This window comes from Urocitellus parryii, chromosome 6 (genome assembly GCF_045843805.1).
Source record: "Urocitellus parryii isolate mUroPar1 chromosome 6, mUroPar1.hap1, whole genome shotgun sequence".
NCBI lineage: Eukaryota > Metazoa > Chordata > Mammalia > Rodentia > Sciuridae > Urocitellus > Urocitellus parryii.
Genome location: NC_135536.1, coordinates 176,832,922 through 176,859,048, shown reverse-complemented (window position 1 = coordinate 176,859,048; position 26,127 = coordinate 176,832,922). Strand labels below are relative to the sequence as shown.

Below are 26,127 nucleotides of genomic sequence, written 5' to 3'. Positions count from 1 at the left end.
AAGGAATGGAGTAGAGGTATAGATAAAACTAGAAAAGAAAATAATTATTTGGCCCTTTCTGATGTTCTCAGAATTTATAACATGAGGTGGAGGGGTAGCTACTTAGCAGATCTCAGAAGGACAAGTGGATATACTTTTTGTTTATATTCAGCTATCTCTTTCCATGTTATCATGAATGACCTTTACCGTTATTCAGACAGATTAAAAACTATAGCTCAGTGATTTCTCAAACTTTTCTTCATATTGCAGTCATCCACAGGGTTCTTGGAAAACTACTGATGTCTTTGTCTCTGTCCCCACTGCCCAGATTGTGATTTAATTGCCCTAGATGTATGGAATTGACGTGGGCATTGGAATTTTAAAAGGATCCTTGGTGATTCTCAAGTGCCAAAAAGTTGGGAACCACTGCTCTAGCTAGTTAAAGCAGAACTGGTCACTTTGCAACTGGTGACTCCCCACCACCCTGTCCCCATGTAAGTATTTGGATAAATATATAAATAAGGGGATAAATACTTCAATTTAAGAATCGTGTGCTTTAAGCCCAAGTTCTTACTATACTCCATAAAAGGTGGGACTGTGTCTGTATTTTTATCATCATTGTATCTTTAGCATTGAGAATGGTACCTGGCATGTATTGCATACTTAAATATTTATTGAATGAATGAATGAAATCATCAGTCTCTCGGGAGCTGAGAGTATGCTTTTACCAAATATTCAAGTAGGTTATGTAGTGTGGTGTGGTAGTGAAGAGTCCTGCTTTTAGAATCTGATTGCCTGGGCACACTCTGGCTGTATGTATAGTCTTAAGCAAGTTACTTAACATCTCTGTGCTTTAGTTCCTCTTTTGTAAATGGAGGTAATAGAACCTATTTCATGGTGGTTTTGAGGGGATTAATTGAATTAATAATGCAAAGTGCTTAGAACAGTGCCTGGTATATAACAATATTTCTGCAAGTTTTAGCTACTGCAGAATTCAGGAAGCTCCAAATTCTCTTTAGTTTCAGTAATTAACCTGTAGAATATTATTTTCTCACAAAAAATAGCATATTGTATTGAATGATTTACTCCTTGTTTTTTTTTTTCTCCCAACAATATATCTTGGGGATCTTTCCACATAGCAGCACAGACAGCATCCTTATTCTTGCTCACTGCATTTCTTTTTTTTTCTTTTCTGTTTATTACATTTCATTTTTGTGGATTTGATCAGTACCTATTGGTGGGCATCTGGATGAAAACAGTATGGAGTGAATACCTTGTACCATTTTTTTAATATTTATTTTTTAGTTGTAGTTGGACACAATAAGTAGCTTTATTCTATTTATCTATTTATTTATTTATATGTGGTGCTGAGGATCGAACCTAGGGCCTCACTAGGCAGAGCGCTCTACCACTGAGCCACAACCCCAACCCTGTCCTTTTGTTTTTGACAGGTGTATCTGTCAGATCATTATCTAACAGTGGAATCGTTTTGTTAGTGGTATATGTAATTGATATTTTTTTAAAAATGTTTTTTAGTTATAGTTGGACACAATATCTTTATTTTTTATTTTTATTTATTTATTTTTTTAGTTGTAGTTGGACACAAATCCCTTATTTTATTCATTTATTTTTATGTGGTGCTGAGGATCGAACCCAGGGTCTCGAACATGTGAGGCAAGTGCTCTATTGCTGAGCCACAACCCAAGCCCCTGTAATTGATGTTTTGATATATATATTACCTAATTACTGGCATTAACACCGATTTGCACTACCACCAACAATTAAACGAGAGTGCCTGTTTTCTTCATAACCTTGCCAAGACAATACATTATCAAATTTTTGGATTTTTGCTAATTTGATGAATGAAAAGTGTTTTTTTTGGGGGGGGGGTTCTGGACTGATGGTGGTGCTAGGGAATGAACTCAGGGCGTCATGCATGCAAGTACTTTGCCATTGAGCTATACCCCCTAGCCCTGCCTCTGTGCTGAGAGCTACATTTTATTATGTTAAGGAAGCACTTATATACTAATTTATTTGACGTTTTAAAAATATGATTATTAGAGTGGGGATATAGCTCTATTGGTAGAGTGTGGCCTCTAGAATGCAGAAGACCCTGGGTTCTTGAGGAATGTTTCTTGAATTTTTTCAAATTACAGTATCTATGGAGAGGATCATATAACTTCTCCCCTTAATTTCCTAATAACAAGTCTTCCTTAAACTTGTAGAACAGTCTTCACTTTATTATGATGCATTATCTTTTTTAAAAAATATGTTTTAGTTGTCATTGAATCTTTTTATTATTTATTTATTTATATGTGGCACTGAGGATTGAACCAGGACCTCATGCATGCCAGGCAAGTGCTCTACCATGGAGCCACAACTCTAGCCTTCATGATACATTATATTTTAATGTACTGTCAGGATCTATTTAAAATTTGATTTAGAATCTTGTATCACTGTAAAAAGGGTTGGTTTGTAGCGCTCTGCCTGCAAATTTATTTTTTTAAAAATTGCTCTGGTCTGGACATGGTGGCTCATGCCTGTAAGTAATCCCAGTGACTTGGGAGGCTGAGTCATAAGGATTGAAAGTAAGAGACCAGCCTAACCAATTTAGTGAGATCCTAAGCAACTTAGCCAGCTCCTGTCTCAAAATAAAAAATAAAAAGGACTGGGGATGTGGCTCAGTATTTAAGCATCCCTAGCTGCTTCAATTTCCAGTACACACACACACACACACACACACACACACACACACACACGCACGTGTTTTATATATATATATAAAACTATCTGGAACAGTTTCAGATCATTAGACTTATATGTTCTTCAAAGGGTTAATTGTATTTTGTATTAAATTTGTATGTGGTTCATGGGGGTTTATCATATTTACATATCAATAAAAGTTTGAACAAAGTTATCTTAGTGATCCCTTTTATTTCCTCTGTTTCTGTTTCTTGCCATTTTACATATTTGAATTTTCTCCCTTTTTACTTAATTAAGTTAACTAGATGTTTAACTTTTTTTTTACTTTTTCTCCCAGTGATTGATTTCTATTTTATCTATATTGATTTTTTAAATTTTGTTTTCTTTCATTTCACTTTATTGCTTTTTTTTATAACTTTGAATCAGTTATTTAAGTCATTTATTTTCCTTCTTTTTGTTCCCAATAAAGGTCTTTTTTTTTCTTTTATTGATTTTATTTTTTTTTAATACACGACAGCAGTGGAATGCATTACAATTCTTATTACACATATAGAGTACAGTTTTTCATATCTCTGTATATAAAGTATGTTCACGCCAATTTATGCCTTTATACATGTATTTTGGTTTTTTTGCATTACAATTCTTAATACACATATATATCACAATTTTTCATATCTTTGTTTTGTATGTAAAGTATGTTGATACCCAATTCAAGCCTTCATACATGTACTTTACATAATGATGTCCATCACATTCCACCATCCTTGCTAATCCCCTGCCCCCTCCCTTTCCCTCCTACCCCAATTCATTGAATCCTCCCATGCTCTCCCTCCCTACCCCACTATGAGTCAACCTCCTTATATCATAGAAAACATTTCTGCATTTTTTTTGAGATTGTCTAACTTCACTTAGCATTATCTTCTCCAATGCCATCCATTTACCTGCAAATGCCATGATTTTGTTCTTTTTTAATGCTGAGTAAAATTCTATTGTGTATATATGCCATTGTGTGTGTATGTGTGTGATACATATACTTTTTTTTTTTTTATCCATTCATCCACTGAAGGATATCTAGGTTGGTTCCATAGTTTAGCTGTTGTGAACTGTGCTGCTGTAAACATTGATGTGGCTGTGTCCCTGAAGTATGCTGTTTTTAAGTCCTTTGGGTATAGTCCGAGGAGAGGAATAGCTGGGGTCAAATGGTGGTTCCATTCCCAGATTTCCAAGGAATCTCCATACTGCTTTCCAAATTGGTTGTACCAGTTTGCAGTCCCACCAGCAATGTATGAGTGTACCTTTTTCCCCATATCCTTGCCAACACTTGTTGTTGTTTGTCTTCATAATAGCTACCATTCTGACTGGAGTGAGATGATATCTTAGAGTAGTTTTTGCATTTCTCTGATTGCTAGAGATGATGAGCATTTTTTCATATATTTGTTGATTGATTGTATATCCTCTTCTTGAAAAGTGTCTGTTCAGGTCCTTGGCCCATTTGTTGATTGGGTTATTTATTTTTTTGGTGTTTAGCTTTTTTTTTTTTTTCTTTTTTTTTTTTTAAAGAGAGAGTGAGAGAGGAGAGAGAGAGGAGAGAGAGAGAGAGAGAGAGAGAGAGGATTTTTAATATTTATTTTTTAGTTCTTGGCGGACACAACATCTTTGTTGGTATGTGGTGCTGGGGATCGAACCCGGGCCGCACGCATGCCAGGCTAGCGAGCTACCGCTTGAGCCACATCCCCAGCCCTGGTGTTTAGCTTTTTGACTTCTTTATAAACCCTAGAGATTAGTGCTCTATCTGATGTGTGAGGGGTAAAAATTTGCTCCCGGGATGTAGGCTCTCTGTTCACATCACAGATTGTTTCTTTTGCTGAGAATAAACTTTTTAGTTTGATTCCATCCCATTTGTTGATTCTTTTTTTTTCCATTTATTGATTCTTGGTTTTAATTCTTACGCTATAGGAGTCTTATTAAGGAAGTTGGGGCCTAATCCCACATGTTGAAGATTAGGGCCTACTTTTTCTTCTATTAGATGCAGAGTCTCTGGTTTAATACCTGGGTCCTTGATCCATTTTGAGTTAAGTTTTGTGCATGGTGAGAGATAGGGGTTTAATTTCATTTTGTTGCATATGGATTTCCTGTTTTCTCAGCACCATTTGTTGAAGATGCTATCTTTTCTCCAGTGCATGTTTTTGACACCTTTGTCTAATATAAGATAATTGTAATATTGTGGGTTAGTCTCTAAGTCCTCTATTCTGTACCATTGGTCTACCAGCCTGTTTTGGTGCCAGTATCATGCTCTTTTTGTTACTATTGCTCTGTAGTATAGTTTAAGGTCTGGTATAGCGATACCACCTGCTTCACTCTTCCTGCCTAGGATTGCTTTAGCTATTCTGGGTCTCTTATTTCATGACTGCTTTTTCTATTTCTATGAGGAATGCCATTGGGATTTTGATTGGAATTACATTAAATCTGTATAGTGCTTTTGGTAGTATGGTCATTTTGATAATATTAATTCTGCCTATCCAAGAACAAGATAGATCTTTCCATCTTCTAAGGTCTTCTTTGATTTCTTTCTTTAGGGTTCTATAGTTTCATTGTATAGATCTTTCAACTCTTTTATTAAGTTGATTCCCAAGTATCTTATTTTTTTTTTTTTGAGGATATTGTGAATGGGGTAGTTTTCCTCATTTCCTTCTTAGAGGATTTGTCACTGATATAAGAAATGCCTTTGATTTATGGGTGTTGATTTTTTTTTTTTAAAGAGAGAGTGAGAGAGGAGAGAGAGAGAGAGAGAAAGAATTTTTTTTTAATATTTATTTTTTAGTTCTCGGCGGACACAACATCTTTGTTGGTATGTGGTGCTGAGGATCGAACCCGGGTCGCACGCATACCAGGCGAGCGCGCTACCGCTTGAGCCACATCCCCAGCCCGGGTGTTGATTTTATATCCTGCTACTTTGCTGAATTCACTTACTAGTTCTGTGAGTTTTCTGGTGGAGTTTTTTGGGTCTTGTAGGTATAGAATCATATCGTCAGCAAATAGAGCTAATTTAAGTTCTTCTTTTCCTATACGAATCCCTTTAATTTATTTCATCTGTCAAATTGCTCTGGCCAGTGTTTCAAGAACTCTATTGAACAGGTGAAAGAGGGCATCCCTGTCTTGTTCCAGATTTTAGAGGGAATGCCTTCAATATTTCTCCATTTAGAATGATGTTGGCCTGAGGCTTAGCATAGATAGCCTTTACGATGTTGAGATATGTTCCTGTTATCCCTAGTTTTTCTAGTGTTTTGAACATAAAGGGATGCTATATTTTGTCAAATGCTTTTTCTGCATCTATTGAGATGATCATATGATTCTTTAAGTCTATTGATGTGATGAATTACATTTATTGATTTCAATATGTTGAACCAACCTTGCATCCCTGGGATGAATCCCACTTGATCATAGTGTACAATCTTTTTGATATATTTTTGTATTCGATTTGCCAGAATTAATTTATTGAAAATTTTTGCATCTATGTTCATTAGAGATATTGGTCTGAAGTTTTCTTTCTTTGAAGTATCTTTGTCTGGTTTTGCAATCAGGGTGATATTGGCCTCATAGAATGAATTTGGAAGTGCTTCCTCTTTTTCTGTTTCCTGAAATAAATTGAAGAGTATTGGTATTAGTTCTTCTTTAAAGGTCTTGTAGAATTTGGCTGTGTATCCATCCGGTCCTGGGCTCTTCTTGGTTGGTAATCTTTTGATGGCTTCTATTTCCTCACTTGATATTGGTCTGTTTAAGTTGGGTATATCTTCCTGACTCAATCTGAGCAGATCATATGACTTAATAAATTTGTCTATGCTTTCTTTCAGTTCACTTTATTGCTTTTTTAATAACTTTGAGTCAGGTATTTAAGTCACTTATTTTCCTTCTTTTTGTTCTCCAATAAAGGTATTTTTTAAAAAAATGTTTTTAGTTGTAGATGGACAAATGCCTTTATTTTATTTATTTATTTTTATGTGATGCAGGGGATTGAACCCAGTGCCTCACACATGCTAGGCAAATGCTCTATCACTGAGTTACAGCCCGCCAGTAAAGGTGTTTTATGGCTGTGAATTTTCTTCACTGAACTGGCTATATTCTTAGGTTTCTATGTGTAGTATTTCCTTATGGTTTTCTAGAAATTGGCAGTTCTGATTTGTAATTTTTAAAACCTCAGTCCAAAGTTTTGCTGTTGTTTTACAATGGAAAAGACCTTTATTTCTTGATTTTACTTTGAATTTATAATTTCAGTGCATTATCATCAGAGTATTTGATTGTCCTATTGTTGGTTTTTAGGTTAAGATTTTCTTTATGGTCTTACTTTTAAAATTCCTTTTTCTTGAACTAAAAAATTATTACAGGATTTTTTCTCTAATTATTAATTATTAACTACTAGTACATATATCCATCTAGAATTTGAAGATTTTAAAGCCAGTGCTTGGGCTGGGGTTGTAACTTAGTGATAGAGCACTTGCCTGGTACTTGTGAGGCACTGGGTTCTATCCTTGGCACCACATAAAAATAGATAAATAAAATAAAGGTATTTGTTTATTTACAACTAAATAAATAAATAAAATTTAAAAAAGAAAAAAGAAAGTACATGCAGTAATGTAAAATCATAACACCCAAATTAAAGATGTTATAGACTGATGCTATCTTATTAAAATAGATAATTTTTTTCTGAAGTGTGCCAAAATAATACATTTTTAAAAATATTTCTTAGTTGTAGTTGGGCACAATAGCTTTATTTTTTTATATGTGGTGCTGAGAATCGAACCCAGGCCGTCGCATGTGCTTGGGCAAACGCTCTACCACTGAGCCACAACCCCAGCCCCCAAAATAATACATTTTCTGTGCAGAATTTCTATGCTACTACAAAGAATACTTTACAACTTAAACTGAAGATTTAATGAAAAATACAATGTTTAAATATTATGGATATACATGGGGAAAAAATTACATCTGTATTCATGAAATTTAAAAACTAACTTTGAAGTTTTGTTCAAAAATATGGGTTTTTTTATCTAGTGTATATATAACTGTTTTGGTTTTGGCTCCCAGTATCTGCAAACAATGTGGTATGGTATTAATTCATTTTAATTTGACAGATTTAGGAAAGAAGATACAGGGTGGGCTCTAAGGCCTCTTGATTCTTAAATGAAACCGGTATTAAATTTCTGAGTTTTTCTTTCACATTCTGAATGCTTACTGATGAGTGTTTTAAGATCTCAGAAAAAGATATTTATTGGAGACTCAATGAAAATTATTGTACCATACTCTAAAGATGCCAAAATACTGTTATTTTATTTTTCTTTTCTTTCTCTTTCTTCCTCTCTCTCTCTCTCTCTTTTTTTTTTTAGAATTCTGATTTGGCTGTTATCTTGAAATATAAGCCCTAAAAATGCCAACTTGTTCGGACTTAGAAGATGACCTGAATAAATGATAAAAATTGAGAAAGACATTTTGGTGAGTAAAATGTTATATAGGATAGTAGATAAAAGGCCCAAAGTAATGTTTATTCTTTTGTTTTTTCAGGTATTGCCTTTCTTTTTAGAGAAACTGTCTAAAATGCATTTTTTAATTTTTAGAACCACTGAATAAAATGCAAATGCCATTCTTCTGTTTGTATTTATTTTTTAATTATTTTTTCTGGTCTGGGGATTAAACCCAGAACCTACAGCATACTAGGCAAGCATTCTACCACTGAGCCATATCCCCAGCCTTCATTCTTCTGTTTTTAAGTAGCGTATCTACAAGAAACTTTTTTAATGTAGTTTCTCACCCTTTTATAAAGAATCACCTTGGATTTCACAGTAAATAATAACTGATGATTAAAATCTATCTTGATTAAAACTATAATAGATTTCAAACAAATATCTCTGATTAAAAATAGGATATATTGGGGCTGGGGATGTGGCTCAGGCAGTAGCGCGCTCACCTGGCATGCGTGCGGCCCGGGTTCAATCCTCAGCACCACATACCAACAAAGATGTTGTGTCCGCCGAAAACTAAATAATAAATATTTTTTAAAAAAATAAAAGCACTGTTTAAAAAAAATAGGATATATTTTTAATTCTCATTTGGGAGACTGAGCTGGGAGGATCAGTTTAACCCAGGAGTTCAAGACCAGCCTAGAAAACAGTGAGACCCCTGTTTCAAAAAAAAAAAAAAAAAAGAAAATAAATATATGTACGTGGAAAGTTGCAGACTAAATACAACCTATGTTTTAATGCTGTTTAGATTGGAGTTAAGCTGAAGCCCAGCAGAAATTAGACCATTTTTATCTTCAAACTTATAATTCATAATAAATTCTTCGAGTCTTCATCTGGATGCTATGTCATAATCGGTTTAACTGACATGGGAGATTCTTCAGAAATGCTTGCGGAGACTTGACAAATGACCATTTATTCATTTAATAAGTCTCTTAAGTCTCTTAATTTAGAAGAGTTGTTATCCACTTTTTCCTATAAGAGACTAAATCAAATGTCCTGTAGAAATCCTATACTCTCGATTTATCTGATTATTCCCTCATGGTGCTTTTTAAGTTCCTTCTTTATCTCCTATTAAAGACTTGTTAGATTAAGATTAAACACTTTTGGCAAGAATATTTTGTAGATAATTCAGTGCACTTAATACTGTTCATAATTTTTTGTTGTTTCTCTGTAAGACATGCTAAGGTTGATCATTGCATTCAGATGGTAACAGTCATGTCTTTACATTGTGGAGTTAGAGTTTTCCCTTTGCCAGCAGCGTGTGAATGTTTAGTTCTCTTTCAGTTTTTCATGTAATGTGTTATCCTTATTCATGATCCATTCTTGTATAAACATAATTGATTCCCTGGTGATTCCTTCATCAACTGGAGCTATTAGGTAACTCTAAAATTGTTTTTACTGCTAAGTTAAAATAAATATTATGATTGCCTTTTAAATTTTTCCTAAATATCACATTTGTTCTTAAATTCTTTATGAAAGATTAAAAGAGCCTGAGTAAAAAGTGAAATTATTAGGTAATCTGAAAATTTATTATGTGGATGAAAGCTGGTAGTCATTCTTAGCAAACCCAGACAATAACATATGCCTTCTTGTGACAGATGTCATAAGTGAGCAAATGATTCTCATGAAGCAGTCACCTACAGTTTGTTTTCTCTTTCCAAGAGCAGTTAACTGAATTACATTTCACTGAAAAGTTGTTCAGTTATTTTGATAGTAAATCCTTCATCGAGGGTCAGATTTTAAGTGGATATTATCTCAGTGACCACATTTTCTAGAAGTTTCCTTAAAAATTGAAGGAGAAGTCAACAGTTTTTTCATGGATTGTTTCAGTTTTCTTATTTTTATAATTACCTGTATACTGTTTTGGTGTTGTTGAACTGGTTATTCCTGAATTGTTGTATCTGTGTCTGCCAGTCAAGGGTTTTCCAAGTTGGGATACACAGCCTTCATGGAACAATCAGCAGCCTCATTAGATGACTATCAAAGTCAGATTTTTTAATTGGTCTCCCTCTTTCCAGCTAAAGATTCTTTTGGAAAATTTTCTTAAATTTTTAGTTATTTTCTTGGCAATTCCAACTTTGGAACAACTGCTAAGAAACTAACTTTTTAGACAGTTTCAGCCATTAGTCTTTTTACTGCCAAGCCATAGTTTTTAAGCCCTAAAAAATCTTCATTAGCGGGGCTGGGGATGTGGCTCAAGTGGTAGCGCGCTTGCTTGGCATGTGTGCCGCCCAAGTTCGATCCTCAGCACCACATACAAACAAAGATGTTGTGTCCGCCAAAAACTAAAAAAAAATAAAAGAAATATTAAAAATTTTTCTCTCTCTCTCAAAAAAAATCTTCCTTCATTAGCTTTCATTTATTTACCTTTAATCTAAAGTTTGTTAGAATTTGTAAAGTGCAGTTAAATAAAGAGTGGTAGTTTTTTATATAGGTATTTTCTGAATGCTGTTGTTTCTTAACCGCACCACACTGTTCTGTTCTGACAGTAACAATACAAGAAAAGGATATAATTACTAGATTATAAGGTGCTTTGCTCAAATGTACAAGTATTTTTTGCCTATTTGCTTAAACAACAGAAAAGTTTTTCCCCAAATATTGCTTAGGTTTTTGTTTCGTTTATTTTAAGTTGTCGATGGACCTTTATTTTATTTATATATATGTGGTGCTGAGAATTGAACCCAGTGCTTCACACATGCTGGGCAAGTGCTCTACCACTGAGCTATAACCCTAGCTGCTCTTAGGTTGGCTTTTTTTTTTTAATATTTTTTTTTAGTTGTAGATGGATACACAATATCTTTATTTATTTTTATGTGGTGCTGAGGATGGAACCCAGTGCCCCACATATGTAAGGCAGATGCTTTACCACTGAGCTACAGCTACAGCCCCTAGGTTGGTTTTTAAAAAGCTTTTGCTTTTGAAGTTTAATCACTGTTTAATAAAAAAGAGTTAAGCAAGGTTTTTTAAATACTTTATCCTCTTTAATACATGTAGTATACAAATAACAACATAGTTTGACATTTCTTTCTTTTTTATTTTCAGTAATGGGCATCAAATTCATGAGTGCTCTACCACTGAGCTATATTCCCAGCCCTTTTTATTTTTTATTTTGATACAGGGTCTTGCTAAGTTGCCTAGATTGGCCTTGACTTTACATTCTCCTCCCTCAGCTTCCCCAGTAGCTGGGAGTATAGGTATGTGCTATTGACTTCAAGGTTTTCTTTTGTTATTGTTATTATTTTGGTTTTTTGGTGGTACTGGGGTTAAATGCTGGATGCCCTGCTACTAAGCTACTTCACCAGTCCCCTCCCGCTTTTATGTGGGTGCTAGGGATTGAACCCAGGGCCTCATGCAAGCTGGGCAAGCACTTTGCCACTGAGTTATATGCCCAGCCCCCCAGTCCTTATTTATTTATTTATTTTCAAAAAATTGTTCTAAGTTTAATTTTTAAACATTTTGCTTTTTTTTTTTTTTTTTGGCAGGACTAGAAATTAAACCTTGAGCACTCTACCACTGAGCTATAACCCTACCCCTTTAATTTTTTTTTTTTTGACACCTCATCTCACTAAGTTACTCAGGCTGGCATCAAGCTTTCAATCCTCCTGCCTCAGCCTACTAAGTAGTTGAGATTACAGATATCTATAGGCATACACCACCTCAATTTGCATTTCTTAGTGACTTTCAGCATACTTGGGAAATAGGAAATTTATCTGTGATCCTACCAATTTAATACAATCACTGTTTACATTTTAGGGTATTTTCAGTTCTTTTTTCTTATTTACTTTATTTAAAAGTTATATTTTAATAAGGAATTTTTTAACTAGAAAATTGGTGTGAGATTCTTATATACCCATGCTCTTCTTGCATAACGCAAATGCTGATGATTAATATTTATTCATTCACTTTGGTTAAAAATGGGATCTTCAATCCCAAAGCTAATAGAGGAAATTGCCATATGTGATTTTTAATATGCATACTGGTCAGCAACAAAACTGAAAATAGCAAAAAATGTAACTTCTTTAAATCTAAAAGTTAAAAGGTAATTAGGTCTGTCCAGGACATAATTCGTTGCTTCTATAAACATGTACTAACCACTTGTGCTCCTTTAATAAAAGCATTTAAAGATTTATTTTGTTGTTTCTGAATTATTACTTTCAGCCAAATCACTATTAATAACCCTTTAAGAGTTGTTTAAAACAATTTTTTTAGGAACTCCAGTGGTGCAGTCTATTAGCACTTGGTACTTTAAAAAACAGTCTTTGTAAAAGAATTCAGGAGTTTCAGTAATCACCCATATGCTTTCAGTTGGGTCTAGTTGTACTTTGCAGGTTGGAGAAAGAAGAGGGCTTTAGAAAGAAACCTTGGCTCCTCTAAGGCTGTTCTTTGGCATAGGAGCAACGGGAGTCTTTGGGGGCCACTTGTTCTATGTGGTCAACCAAAGGCTTATAAAAATTGATTCTCAGAAAGTTTCTATTTAATCCTTTGTACACTCCTCCTAATGTTCCAGGTTTACAAAAAGGTAGCAATGCAGCATTATAAAAGGGAAGTTTAAAAACTTGTTTATTTTTTTATTTCTGTTACTTCAAAGAACGAATTGTTTTAGCCAGGTGTGGTGCACACACCTATAATCCTATTTACTTGGGAGGCTGAAGCAGGATGATCAAGACTAGTCTGGGCAACTTAGTAAGACCCTGTCTCAATTAAAAATAAAAAGCACTGGAAATGTAGAGTAGAACCCCCTGGGTTCAATTCCCAATACTGGGGGAAAAAAAAAGAAAAATAATGAATAATTTTAGGATATCTTAATTAAATAGTTTAAGCTTTTCTTTAATTTCTTAATTTTATTATACTATAATACTGTCCTTATTTATCAAATAAATTACAGTTTTCACTAAACTATGAATTGTACATTCTAGAATATATAATTATGCTATGTAATACTCTTCTTATCCTTTCCCTTTTTCCAAGGTTTTCTTATTGTCTACTTGGCATATACTTCAAGAATAATATTCACCATGGTTTTGGACGACCTTCCTAACTTAGAAGACATCTATACTTCCTTGTGTTCATCAACAGTGGAAGACTCAGAGATGGAGTTTGACTCTGGACTAGAAGATGATGACACAAAAAGTGACAGTATTTTGGAGGATTCCACAATTTTTATGGCCTTCAAAGGAAATATAGATGATAAAGATTTCCAATGGAAATTAGATGCAATATTGAAGAATGTGCCCAATTTGTTACACATGGGTAATTTGTTTTAATGATTGTTTCCTTCTTTCCCTTCCATGGTGTTTTGAGTTTTACAAAGAAAGTTTTGCTAAACTAAGTTGAAAGGCTAATTTTAAGAACAAAATTAGGAATTTAGGAGTTTTTAAAAGCAGAAATGCTGTTGTGTTTCTTTTAGTGATAGCACTGACTTTCAAGACCCAAATTTATTTATTGTTTTTAATGCTTTGATCTCTTTCTTTACCTATAAGTTGACATGTTTAAACTGGATCTTTAAGGTCCTTTAAAGCTTAAAAAAATCCAGTATTCTCTGAATCTACTTTAAGTACTTAAAACATACTTATATTTTATTTTTTTTGTTTTTTGTTTTTTTTTCTTTTTTTAATTTTTAGTGGTTGTTCACAACATTACAAAGCTCTTGACATATCATATTTCATACATTAGATTGAAGTGGGTTATGAACTCCCAATTTTACCCCAAATCATACTTATATTTTAGATTAGAGATCACTGACAGCCTGTTGGATCCAGCCTTCAGACATATGTTGTATAGCCCACTTTAGTTTTTTGTTTGTTTGTTTGTTTGCTTTGTTTTTTTAATTTTGTTTTTAGTGTTTGAGTTTATCATCAGTGCTTTAGAAATTGAGATACATTACATTGGAACCCAATTTATCATTAAAAATGAGAAGGTCGGTAACATTGAGGTCTTCCCATTTCCCAGATGGTGTCAAGTAGCAGCTACTGCCAAGGGCACTTTGCCTCTCCACAGTTTCCATCTGGCCTCTTCACACATTTTGATAACTTGTCTGGGTCTAGTGGGCATTGTGTTTTTGAAACTTTGTTTATATGTTTACCATCTTTTCTAGTTAGCACCATTATCTAATCTCACCAGAGTGGAAAGCCTTTTCTCACAAATCTTAATTTGGTCATGTGCTAATTAGATTTTTCAGGTTTGGGGTGTTTTTCTTTGAGATTTGATGTTTGGAGGAAAGCCCTATTTTTTTCCAGGGCTTCTTTACTGTCTTCTACAAGGCTCTTGATAGTTAAGGATTACTTAGCACATATAGGAGAATTTCATGTATTGAAATTGCCTTTATTACCATCATTATAAGCATAATCATAGTCATACTATATGATATTATAAGGGCCTACCTAGACCTAAAATTGTTCATTGCTCTTAATTACCATTTTTGGTTGTTTATAAATTGCTCAATCAGTTATTATCAAATCTAAATTAACAGTTCTGCCAGATTATATTCTTGGTTTAAAAAATATTTTAAGGCCAGGTGTGGTGGTGCACACCTGTGACTCCAGCAGCTCCAGAGGCTGAGGCAGGAGGATCACAAGTTCAAGGCCATCCTCAGCAAATTAGGCATTATTATTGGGTTTTAGTTATTGTGAATAATGCTGCAGTGAACATGGGTGTAATATGTCTTTTCAAGACCCTGCTTTCATTCAGTTCTTTGGGCAGTATACTCAGTATACCATTTGTATGTTTTCTTTGGAGAAATGTCTATTCAAATCCTTAAGCCCTCCACTTTAAAAAAAATTTTTTTTATTGTAGATGGTCACAATAGTTTTATTTTAGTTTTATGTGGTGCTGAGGATTGAACCCAGTGCCTTCCACTTGTGAGGCAAGCACTTGACTACCGAGCTACAATCCCAGGCCCCTCATCTTTTTTTTTCTTTGCTTATTTGTATTGGGTTTTTGTTGTTGTTGAGTTTTAGGCTTTTTCTGTGTATTCTGGACTCTGGTCTTTTATTATATGATTTATAATTCTTCCCATCTGTTATTGCCTTTTTACTCATTTAATACTCAAAATTTTTGTGATGTTCAATTTTTTCTCTTTTTTTTCTTTTTTCTTTTGCCTTTAGTGTCATATCCAAAAAATCACTACAATCTAGTATTGTGAAGCTGTTGCCATGTATATTTTCTTCTAAGGGATTTAGGTCTTTTTTCCTTTTTGAGTTTATTTTTACATACACTGTAGATACAACTTCACTGTTTTGCATGTAGATAACCCTAGTTTTCCCAGTAGTCAGTTTTTGTATCTTCTTTTGAGAATATGTCCTGAAGTTTACATTGACTTTTTAGAAATACTATTATTCTGAAATGTAATGCTTTTCTATCTTAATTGAAGCTTAGTTGTCAAATTTGTGTTGCTTTTTTCCCCCACTCAATTTTGTGTGCTTCAGTATAGAAACTCTACTCTTTAGTTTTAAGTACAAAAAAAATTAAAACATCAAAGACATAAAGAATCAAGACTCAAGCTCTCCTTAAATTAAAGCATTTATAGGACATTGGAAGAATTCTTTGTTTGGCATCTATGAATACCTTGCATGTAGGTGCTCAATGAATATTTTAAGTTTTATATTAAAATTTCAGTATTTAATTTGGAGAGATAAAATTGCTTAACATTTTCAAAAATGTTAAATCTACTCTTTTTCCTTTTTAGTGTATTTCTTTATATAAATTTAGTAGATTATAGTTGCAGATTCCTTAATATTCTGTTGTTAGCATGTGTGGCACCCAATATTTTTAGAAAATTTAACTTGAAATTTGAGGCTTCCATGTTCTCAGGTTTTAAGTTCATATGCGTTAGGGTGAGTCCAGAAGTAGACATTACTTGATTATTTTAAACTTATCTCTCTCTCCTCTCCTATGTTTTTTACTTCATCTTATTCCTTTCTATTTATTCAGTACTTATAGTATGTCAGGTATTGTACTGGTTTTTTTGTATTTATTACCTCATGTGATACAATCATATGAATTAGTTTTTTTCCTAGATTTAGAAAAGAGAAAATTACATTTCAGAAAGGTTAAATAGCTTGTTACTGGTCACCTAGGTGCCAAATGGCAAAGTTGGAATTAGAGTTGAAGTCCACTTAATGCCAAAGCATTAGATGATTTAATCTCAGATGTTCCAAGCTGGTACCCTGCCTTTTTCTTTTCTTTTTTTCTTTCTTTCTTTCTTTTTGCTTGTTTGCTTGCTTTTTAGTTCCACATCTTCTATTGCCTGAAAAATCACTAATATTATTATTTTTTTTCTTTATGATAAAGAATCCAGCAAGCTAAAGGTACAGAAGGTGGAACCCTGGAACAGTGTGCGTGTGACATTCAACATCCCCCGGGAAGCAGCGGAGCGACTACGGATCCTGGCACAGAGCAACAACCAGCAGCTTCGGGATCTGGGGATTCTCTCCGTTCAGATTGAAGGTCTCTTACTTTGTCATGTGCCCATCTGGACCAAAACATAACAACAGTAGAATATAGCATGATTTCTAGTACTGCTTTGTCTATTCCCCTGCTCTTATGTTTTAGAATGCCAAGTAGCATCTCATGGCAGCACCTTAGTATAAAGAGACACCAAGGTTATTTCTTGGACCCAATGTTCTTCAGCATCTGTGGCCTCAGACTTCCATTTGTTTAATTTTGGCCATCAGTCTCAGACTGGGTTTTTTGTTTTTGCTTTGGGGTCTTTGTTTGTTTTTCTGCTTTGAAGATTGAACCCAGGGGTACTTTACCGTTGCGCTACATCCCCAACCCTATTTTAAATTTTGTATTTTGACATAGGGTTTCACTAAGTTGCTTAGGGTCTTGCTAAATTGGTGAGGCTGGCTTTGAACTTGCAATCCTCTTGCTTTAGCCTCCCTATCACTGGTATTATAGGCAATTACTACCATGTCTGGCATTCAGCTTTTGGTATTACTAGTACCCTAACTAGGAACTCATTTGTCTTTTAAAGAATATCTATTTTTATTTGCTTCCTTCTGCCAAAACTTTAATGCTTTCTTTATTCATCTAACAGATTTGGAGGTCCTAAACAGTCCTTTTGTAGCAATGTCCATTTTCCAGATATTTTTACCGGAATAACCCTTTTCAAAATAAAAATATGCTCAACACAAACACCTGCTTATTCACCCAGCTTGAAATCCCACTATTGCTTGCTGTTGTTCAAAGAATGAAGACCAAACTTTTTTTTTATTATTATTAGCTACACATGACATTACAATGATCTTGACAATTCATACATTTGAATCAAATGGGGTATAATTTCTCATTTTTCTGATTGTACAGATTGCAGATCACACTGATCATAGAGTCACCTATATACATACAGCAATCATAATGTCTATTTTATTCTGCTGCCCTTCCTATCCCCCCTTCCCCTCCCCTCCCCTCCCTTTTCTCTATCCAATCTAATGTGCCACACTTTTTTTTCTTTTTCTCCTCACAACATCATACATGTATTCTGTATAACGATGAGGGTCTCCTTCCATCTTCCGTGCAATTCCCCTTCTCCTTCCTTTTCCCTCCCATCTCTCTTCCCTATTTAGTGGTAATTTTCTCATGCTCTTCCTCCCTATCCCATTTTGAGTCACCCCCCTTATATCAGAGAAGACATTCGGCATTTGTTTTTTAGGGATTGGCTAACTTCACTTAGCATAATCTGCTCTAATGCCATTCATTTCCCTGCATATGCTATGATCTTGTTATTTTTTAGTGCTGAGTAATATTCCATTGTGTATAAATGCCACATTTTTTAATCCATTCATCTATTGAAGGGCATCTAGGTTAGTTCCACAGTCTAGCTATTGTGAATTGTGCTGCTATAAACATTGATGTGGCTGTGTCCCTGTAGTATGCTCTTTTTAGGTCTTTTGGGTATAGTCCGAGAAGGGGAATAGCTGGGTCAAATGATGGTTCCATTCCCAGCTTTCCAAGGAATCTCCATACTGCTTTCCAAAAATTGGCTGCACCAATTTGCAGTCCCACCAGCAATGTATGAGTGTACCTTTTTCCCCCCCGAATCCTCGCCAGCACTTATTGTTGTTTGACTTCATAATGGCTGCCATTCTTATTGGAGTGAGATGGTATCTTAGAGTAATTTTAATTTGTATTTCTCTGATTGTTAGAGATGGTGAGCATTTTTTCATGTATTTGTTGATTGATTGTGTATCCTCTTCTGAGAAATGTCTGTTCAGGTCCTTGGCCCATTTGTTGATTGGGTTATTTGTTTTTTTGTTTGTTTAACTTTTTGAGTTCTTTGTATATTCTAGAGATTAGAGCTCTATCTGATGTTTGAGGGGTAAAAATTTGTTCCCAGGATGTAGACTCCCTATTCACCTCACACATTATTTCTTTTTTTTTTTTTAAAGAGAGAGGGAGGGGGGAGAGAGAGAGAGAGAGAGAGAATTTTTAATATTTATTTTTCAGTTTTTGGCGGACACAACATCTTTGTTTGTATGTGGTGCTGAGGATCGAACCCCGGGCCGCACTCAACGCCAGGCGAGCGCACTGCCGCTTGAGCCATATCCCCAGCCCCCAAATTATTTCTCTTGCTGAGAAAAAAAACTTTTTAGTTTGAATTCATCCCATTTGTTGATTCTTGGTTTTAACTCCTGTGCTATAGGTGTCTTATTAAGGAATTTGGGGCCTGCCCCCACGTGATGAAGATTAGGGCCAACTTTATCTTCTATTAGACACAGAGTCTCTGATTTGATTCCTAGCTCCTTGATCCATTTTGAGTTGACGTTTGTGCATGGTGAGAGAAAGGGATTCAATTTCATTTTTTTTGCGTATGGATTTCCAGTTCTCCCAGCACCATTTGTTGAAGATGCTATCCTTTCTCCATTGCATGCTTTTAGCACCTTTGTCTAATATAAGGTAGTTTTAATTTTGTGGATTTGTCTCTGTGTCCTCTATTCTGTACCATTGGGAAGACCAAACTCTTTACCATGATCTCAAACCTTACATGGTCTGACCTCTACCTTTCTCCTCTAGTTTTATCTTGGTTAACACTTTCTTGTTCTGTTTCTTTTAAAAAATTTTTTTGGTACTGGGGATTGAACCCAGGGGCACTTACCCACTCAGTCACGTCCCCAGCCTTTTTTTATATTTTATTTAGAGACAGGATATCCCTGAGTTGCTTAGGGCCTCGCTAATTTGCTGAGTCTGGCTTTGAACTCAAAATCCTCCTGCCTCAGCCTCCCAAGCTGCTAGGATTACAGGTGTGCTCAAAGGAGCTTATGATCTTAGTAAGGGAGACAAAACTGTGATAAATACATGTTGAGAGCACACAGGTTTCTTTTCTTTTGGGAGCCAAATAAGCTAGAACCCTTTCTTCTCTTCCTGTGTAGATGCAAACAAGATGGCAACCGGTGATTCCAGTCTTTTCTTTCACTTGTGGGCCAAGCCCCACTGACCCTGTGGTTCACTTAGAACCTAAATGCTCATTGAAATCTCAGCAGCTGAAAACATCGTCAGTGGGAGAAAGACATATTTTGTACAGTCTAGGATGCTGTGCTCCTAGAGGGATAATACCAACCAAGATTATTTAGAGATGGTTATTTGTAAATTGAGAGATGAGATCAATTTCATTATATGATAAATGAGGAAATAGTGGATTAAGCAATAACCATTTTATTATGAAAGATGATTTTGAATTATCTGAAAGGATCCAGAAAAATAAAATCAATTTACAATAGTCTTTAGGATAAAGTGTTGAATAAAGTAAATGTCAAATAATGATTGGATAAAATGACAGTATTTAGGCTATTTATTCTTTAAGGAACATGTAAGTGATTTTAAGGAACATATAAGTGATTTTTAGAAAACCTTCATGGAGAGCTGGGGCTGTGGCTCAGCGATAACGCACTTGCTTATTAGCATGTGTGAGGCACTAGGTTCGATTCTCAGCATCGCATATAAATAAATAAAATAAAGGTCTATCAACAACTTAAAAAATAATTTAAAAAAGAAAGAAAAGAAAACCTTCATGGTGGTGCATACCTGTTATCCTAGCAACTTGGGAGGCTGAGGCAAGAGGATCACAAGTTTGAGGCCAGCCTCAGCAGCTTAGTGAAACCTTGCCTCAAAATAAAAAAATAAAAAGGACTGGGATATAGCTCAGTGGTAAAGTGCCCCTGGGTTCAGTTCCTACTACTGAGAAAAATAATGAAATAAAACCCCAAAAATCCTAAAGCCCATTACCTATGTATCTTGAAACGCCTGTTTTTTTTTCTTTTTTCTTTTTTTAAATATTTTGGGTTTTTAGCTGTAGTTGGATATAATACCTTTATTTTTTATTTTTATGTGGTGCTGAAGATTGAACCCAGAGCCCTGCACGTGCCAGGCGAGCGCTCTACCGCTGAGCCACAACCCCGGCCTCCAGTTTCTTTTCTTAATAAGATCTACTTCCTACAAAGAAGTAGTTCCCTTTTAATATTTTAGCCATAAATTAAAGAATAAGTGCTAAAAAGGAATTAAAATAGATAATATATATTTAAGAAATTATGAAATTTATAAATAATAACAATTATCATAATATAGAAAGAGTTTTGGGTTTTTTTGTTTTTGCTTTGTTTTTTACTACTGGGGATTGAACCCAGGGGCACTATACCACTGAGCTAAGTTCCTAGCCCCACTGCCCCACCCCACCCTCCTTTTTTAAAAATTTGAGACAAGGTCTCATTATTGCTGAGGCTGGTCTTGCAGTCCTCCTGCCTAAGCCTCCCAAGTTGCTGGTTTCACAAATATGCACTACCACGTGCAGCTAGAGTTCTTAACTTTTAGGCTGCCCATGTGGTCTCTTTTTCTCTTTCTATACTCCTAGGAATTGAGACAGGTATGAAGGTTGTGACAGAAGCAGTTGCTTTTATGAACCTGGTAATGGGGTGATAACTTTGTGAGTTTTAAGGGGAAGTGTTGATACTTTCTTGGTGTCTGCTGCTAGGATGGAGAGAGAAGTTGTTTCTTTGACATTCCATTCTCCATTGAAGAATATTCCTTCTTCCCTTCCTTTTTTGAGAATTGGCCAGGGTGTTGAGGAGATATGTTTTTTCTGAGGACATTTTGTGACTCTTCCTGTAAATTCATGGTGATCTAAAGCAAGAGTCTGCAGATTTTTTCTGTAAAGATCCAGGAGTAAATATTTTTGATTTTGCAGGCCATAAGCTTTCTGTCACGAGTATTCAACTCTGCCATTGTTGAGCAAGCACAGCCATAGGTAATGGGTAAATGAATGAACCTGATTGTGTTTCAGTAACACTTCATTTAAATAAACAGGAAGTAAGCTGGATTTGCCCATTGGATATAATTTGTGAACCACAAATTGGCAAGTTTTGGGGAGTCAGTAGTTGTTTCTACGTCTGTTTCTTTTACATCAGTTATTTATGTGCAGTTAACAAATGGGGGGATGATAGCAGTATAATGTAGAAATTGTGTTTATTCATATGTGACTTAAGAAAATTAAGAATGAGAATTTATGTTCAGATACCTTCTCCAGACATGCATCTCCAGCCTTGCATGGTTTTTAGTTTATGACAGGTTATACTTCCTTTTATGACGACCTTAATGGTAGTCTTAGTGGCTCAGAGAATCACTGTATCTATATTATCCAACACCTCTTATCAGGCATTTCCGTTCCATTGTTTTTGAGGATTTTGCTCTCTCCAATTATTGTTTAATAAGAGCACTTTGGTTACAAAACATTATTATAGGTTTTGAGTTTGCCCCAACTCTGTTTTTCACATAAAACCTGTTATTGTCAACATGAAATTTTATAAAATTCCACAAATGCATTTTTCAAATGGAAAGGTATCTATGCATCTTGCCCGGTTGTGATAAGCTGATTACTCAACATGATAATAGCTAATGAGCATCTAGCAGGTACCCAGTACTGTTCTATGTATAAAGGATATCATTAAAGTGAGTATATAATTCATCTAAATTAGGATACTTTTTTGTTTTGTTTTGTTTTTATTTTTTATACTAGAGGTTTAACCCAAGAGTGCTGTACCACTGAGCTATATCCCAAACCCTGTTTATTTTTTATTTTGAGCCAGGGTCTTGCTGAGTTGCTATGGCTCACCTCAAACTTGCAATTCTCCTGCCTCAGCCTCCCAAGTTGCTGGAATTACAGGCATGTACCACCATACTGGCTAAATTAGGCCACTTTTGAGAGTGAAAGTGGATGATGGAATTATACTGAAACAACAGGTTTAAAGAACTAGAGCAGACATATTACTGTTGTATAGTAGTGGGGAAGTTGACTAGAAAGCAAATAAATAAATTAGTAATTTCATGGGATATCTGAAGAAATAACAAAATGTTCTGATATGGATGATCTAACCTTGAGTAAGATAAGTAGAGGAGGCCTTTTTGGACCTGTGACACTTAAGATCACATGAAAATTGAAAAACTGGCTATATGAAGAATTCAGAGAATTCTCAATAAAATTTCAGCAAATCGGGTTGGGGATGTGGCTCAGCGGTAGCGCGCTCGCCTGGCATGCGTGCGGCCCGGGTTCGATCCTCAGCACCACATACAAAGATGTTGTTTGTGTCTGCCGATAATTAAAAAATAAATAAATAAAATATTTAAAAAAATTTCAGCAAATCAAATACAAAAACCTATCAAAAAGATAGTGCACTATGATCAAGTGGGATTTATCCCAGGGCTGCAAGGTTGGTTCAACATATGGAAATCAACATCAATAGACTTAAAGATAAGAATGATCATCACAAAAGATATAGATAAAGCATTTGACAAAAGACAGCACCCTTTCATGTTCAAAACACTAGAAAAACTAGGGGTAACAGGAACATATCTCAACATTATAAAGCTATATGCTAAGCCCCAGGCCAATATCATTCTAAATGGAGAAAAATTGAAAGCATTCCCTCTAAAAACTAGAACAAGACAGGGATGCCCTCTTTCACTACTTCTATTTAGCATAGTTCTTGAAACACTGGCCAAAGCAATTAGACGAAAGAAATTAAAGGGATGTGGATAGGAAAGGAAGAACTCAAATACAGCATTATTTGCTGACAATATGATTCTATACCTAGAAGACCCAAAAATTCCACCAGAAAACTTCTAGAACTAGTAAATGAATTCAGCAAAGTAGCGGGATATAAAATCAACACCCAAAAATCAAAGGCATTTCTGTATATTGGTGACAAATCCTCTGAGAAGCAAACAAGGAAAACTACCCCATTTACAGTAGTCTTAAAAAAATAAAATACTGGGCTGGGGATGTGGCTCAAGCGGTAGCGCGCTCGCCTGGCATGCATGCGGCCCGGGTTCGATCCTCAGCACCACATACCAACAAAGATGTTGTGTCCACCGAGAACTAAAAATAAATATTAAAAAAATAAAATAAAATAAAATAAAATACTTGGGAATCAACAAAAGAGGTAAAAGACCTCTACAACAAAAACTATAAACCGCTAAAGAAAGAAATCAAAGAAGACATTAGAAGATGGAAAGATCTACCTTGCTCTTAGATAGGCAGAATTAATATTGTCAAAATGACAATACTACCAAAAGCACTATGCGAGTTAATGCAGTTCTAACCAAAATCCCAATGGCATTCCTCATAGAAATAGAAAAAGCAGTCATGAAATTCATCTTGAAAAATAAGAGACCCAGAATAGCTAAAGCAATCTTTAGCAAGAAGAGAAAAGCAGGTGGCATCACTATACCAGACCTTAAACTGTACTACAGAGCAACATTAACAAAAACAGCATGGTATTGGCACCAGAATAGACTTGTAGATCAATGGTACAGAATAGAGGACCCAGAGACAAACCCACATAATTACACTTATCTTATATTAGACAATGGTGCCAAAAACATACATTGGAGAAAAGATAGCCTCTTCAACAAATGGTGCTGGGAAAACTGTAAATCCATATGCAACAAAATGAAATTAATCCCCTGTCTCTCACCATGCACAAACTCAGCTCCAAGTGCATCAAGGACCTAGGAATTAAACCAGAGACTGCGACTAATAGAAGAAAAAGTAGGTCCAAATCTCCATCATGTTGGATTAGGCCCCGACTTCCTTAATAAGACTCCTATAGCACAAGAATTAAAATCAAGAAACAATAAATGGGATGGATTCAAACTAAAAAGCTTCTTATCAGCAAAAGAAACAATCAGTGGGGTGAATAGAGACCTACATTTTGGGAGCAAAGTTTTACCACACATCAGATAGAGGACTAATCTCTAGAATATATAAAGGACTCAAAATCTTAACATCAAAAAAACTAATAATCAATAAGTGGGCCAAGGAACTGAACAGACACATTCCAGAAGATGATATACAATCAGTCAACAAATATATGAAAAAATGTTCAACATCTCTAGGAATTAAGAGAATTGCAAATCAAAACTACTCTTAAGATTTTGTCTCAAGTCAGAATGGCAGCTATTATGAGTATAAACAACAAGTGTTGGTGAGGATGTGGAGAAAAAGGCACACTCATACATTGCTGGGGGGATTGTAAATTGGTGCAGCCAATATGGAAAGCTGTGTGGAAATTCCTGGAAAGCTGGGAATGGAACCACCATTTGACCCAGCTATCCCACTCCTTGGTCTATACCCAAAGGACTTAAAAACAGCTACAGGGACACAGCCACGTCAATGTTTATAGCAGCACAATTCACAATAGCTAAACTATGGAAGCAACCTAGATGCCCTTCAGTAGATGAATGGATAAAGAAAATGTCATAGGGGGGCTGGGGATGTGGCTCAAGCGGTAGCGCGCTCGCCTAGCATGCGTGCGGCCCGGGTTCGATCCTCAGCACCACATACCAACAAAGATGTTGTGTCCGCCGAGAACTAAGAAAAAAATAAAACGTTAAAATTCTCTCTCTCTCTCTCTCTCTCTCTCTCTCTCTCTCTCTCTGTCCCCCTCTCTCTCTTTAAAAAAAAAAATTAAAAAAAAATTAAAAAAAAAAATGTCATAGGGCTGGGGATGTGGCTCAAGCGGTAGCGCGCTCGCCTGGCATGCGTGCGGCCCGGGTTCGATCCTCAGCACCACATACCAACAAAGATGTTGTGTCCGCCGAGAACTAAAAAATAAATACTAAAAATATTTTTAAAAAAAGAAAATGTCATATATATACACAATGGAATATTATTCAGCATTTAAAGAGAATAAAATCATGGCATTTGCAGATAAATGGATGGCGTTGGAGAAGGTAATGCTAAGTGAAGTTAGCCAATCCCAAAAAACCAAATGCCAAATGTTTTCTCTGATATAACGATGTTGATTCATGATGGGGTTGGCGGGGAGCATTGGAGATTAGACAAACATTAGATAGAGCAAAGGGGTGAGAGGGGAAGGGAAGGGGCATGGATGTAGGAAAGACTGTGGAATGAGATGCACATGATTACCCTAAGTACACGTATGAAGACATGAATGGTATAACTCTACTTTGTGTACAACCAGAGATATGAAAAATTGCTCTCTATATGTGTAATATGAATTATAATGCATTCTGCTGTCATATATAACAAAATTAGAATAAATTAAAAAATAAAAAAGTTCAGAGAACTGTTTTGGGCAGAGGAAATAATATTTGTGTACAAGGGTCCTTGATGTGAGAAACAGATTTGTGTGCCTTTATAAAGCTAAAAATTGACCGTGTCTGAATCCTTATTACTGAAGGAGAAAATAGTGTAAACTGAGGTTAGAGAAGCAGAGGAGGGCTGAATTTGGCTGTGTAACATGTGGCACAAGCCATCTGTGGCTGTTGAGCACTAAAAATGTGGCTTGTCCAAACTGACATGGGCTATACGTTCAAAATTCATATTTGCTGAGGATCAAACCCAAGGCCTTGTGTGTGAGGCAAGCCCTCTACCACTGAGGTACAACCACAGCCCTATTTCAGTAATTTTTATACTATTATA

At 35.4% G+C, this 26,127-nt stretch overlaps 1 protein-coding gene across 5 annotated transcripts in view; it reads left to right on the top strand.

Moving 5' to 3' along the window:
• Positions 1-26,127, top strand: part of Ncoa6 (nuclear receptor coactivator 6) — a 98,289-nt gene that overhangs the window by 19,580 nt on the left and 52,582 nt on the right. For all 5 annotated transcript variants that reach the window (XM_026383144.2, XM_026383143.2, XM_026383142.2 and 2 more), the window contains exons 3-6: positions 308-473; positions 8,064-8,169; positions 13,164-13,445; positions 16,485-16,640. In XM_026383144.2, the coding sequence (XP_026238929.1) occupies positions 13,211-13,445; positions 16,485-16,640 (391 nt within the window). In that variant the 5' untranslated portion in view covers positions 308-473; positions 8,064-8,169; positions 13,164-13,210. The remainder of the gene's footprint in view (positions 1-307; positions 474-8,063; positions 8,170-13,163; positions 13,446-16,484; positions 16,641-26,127) is intronic.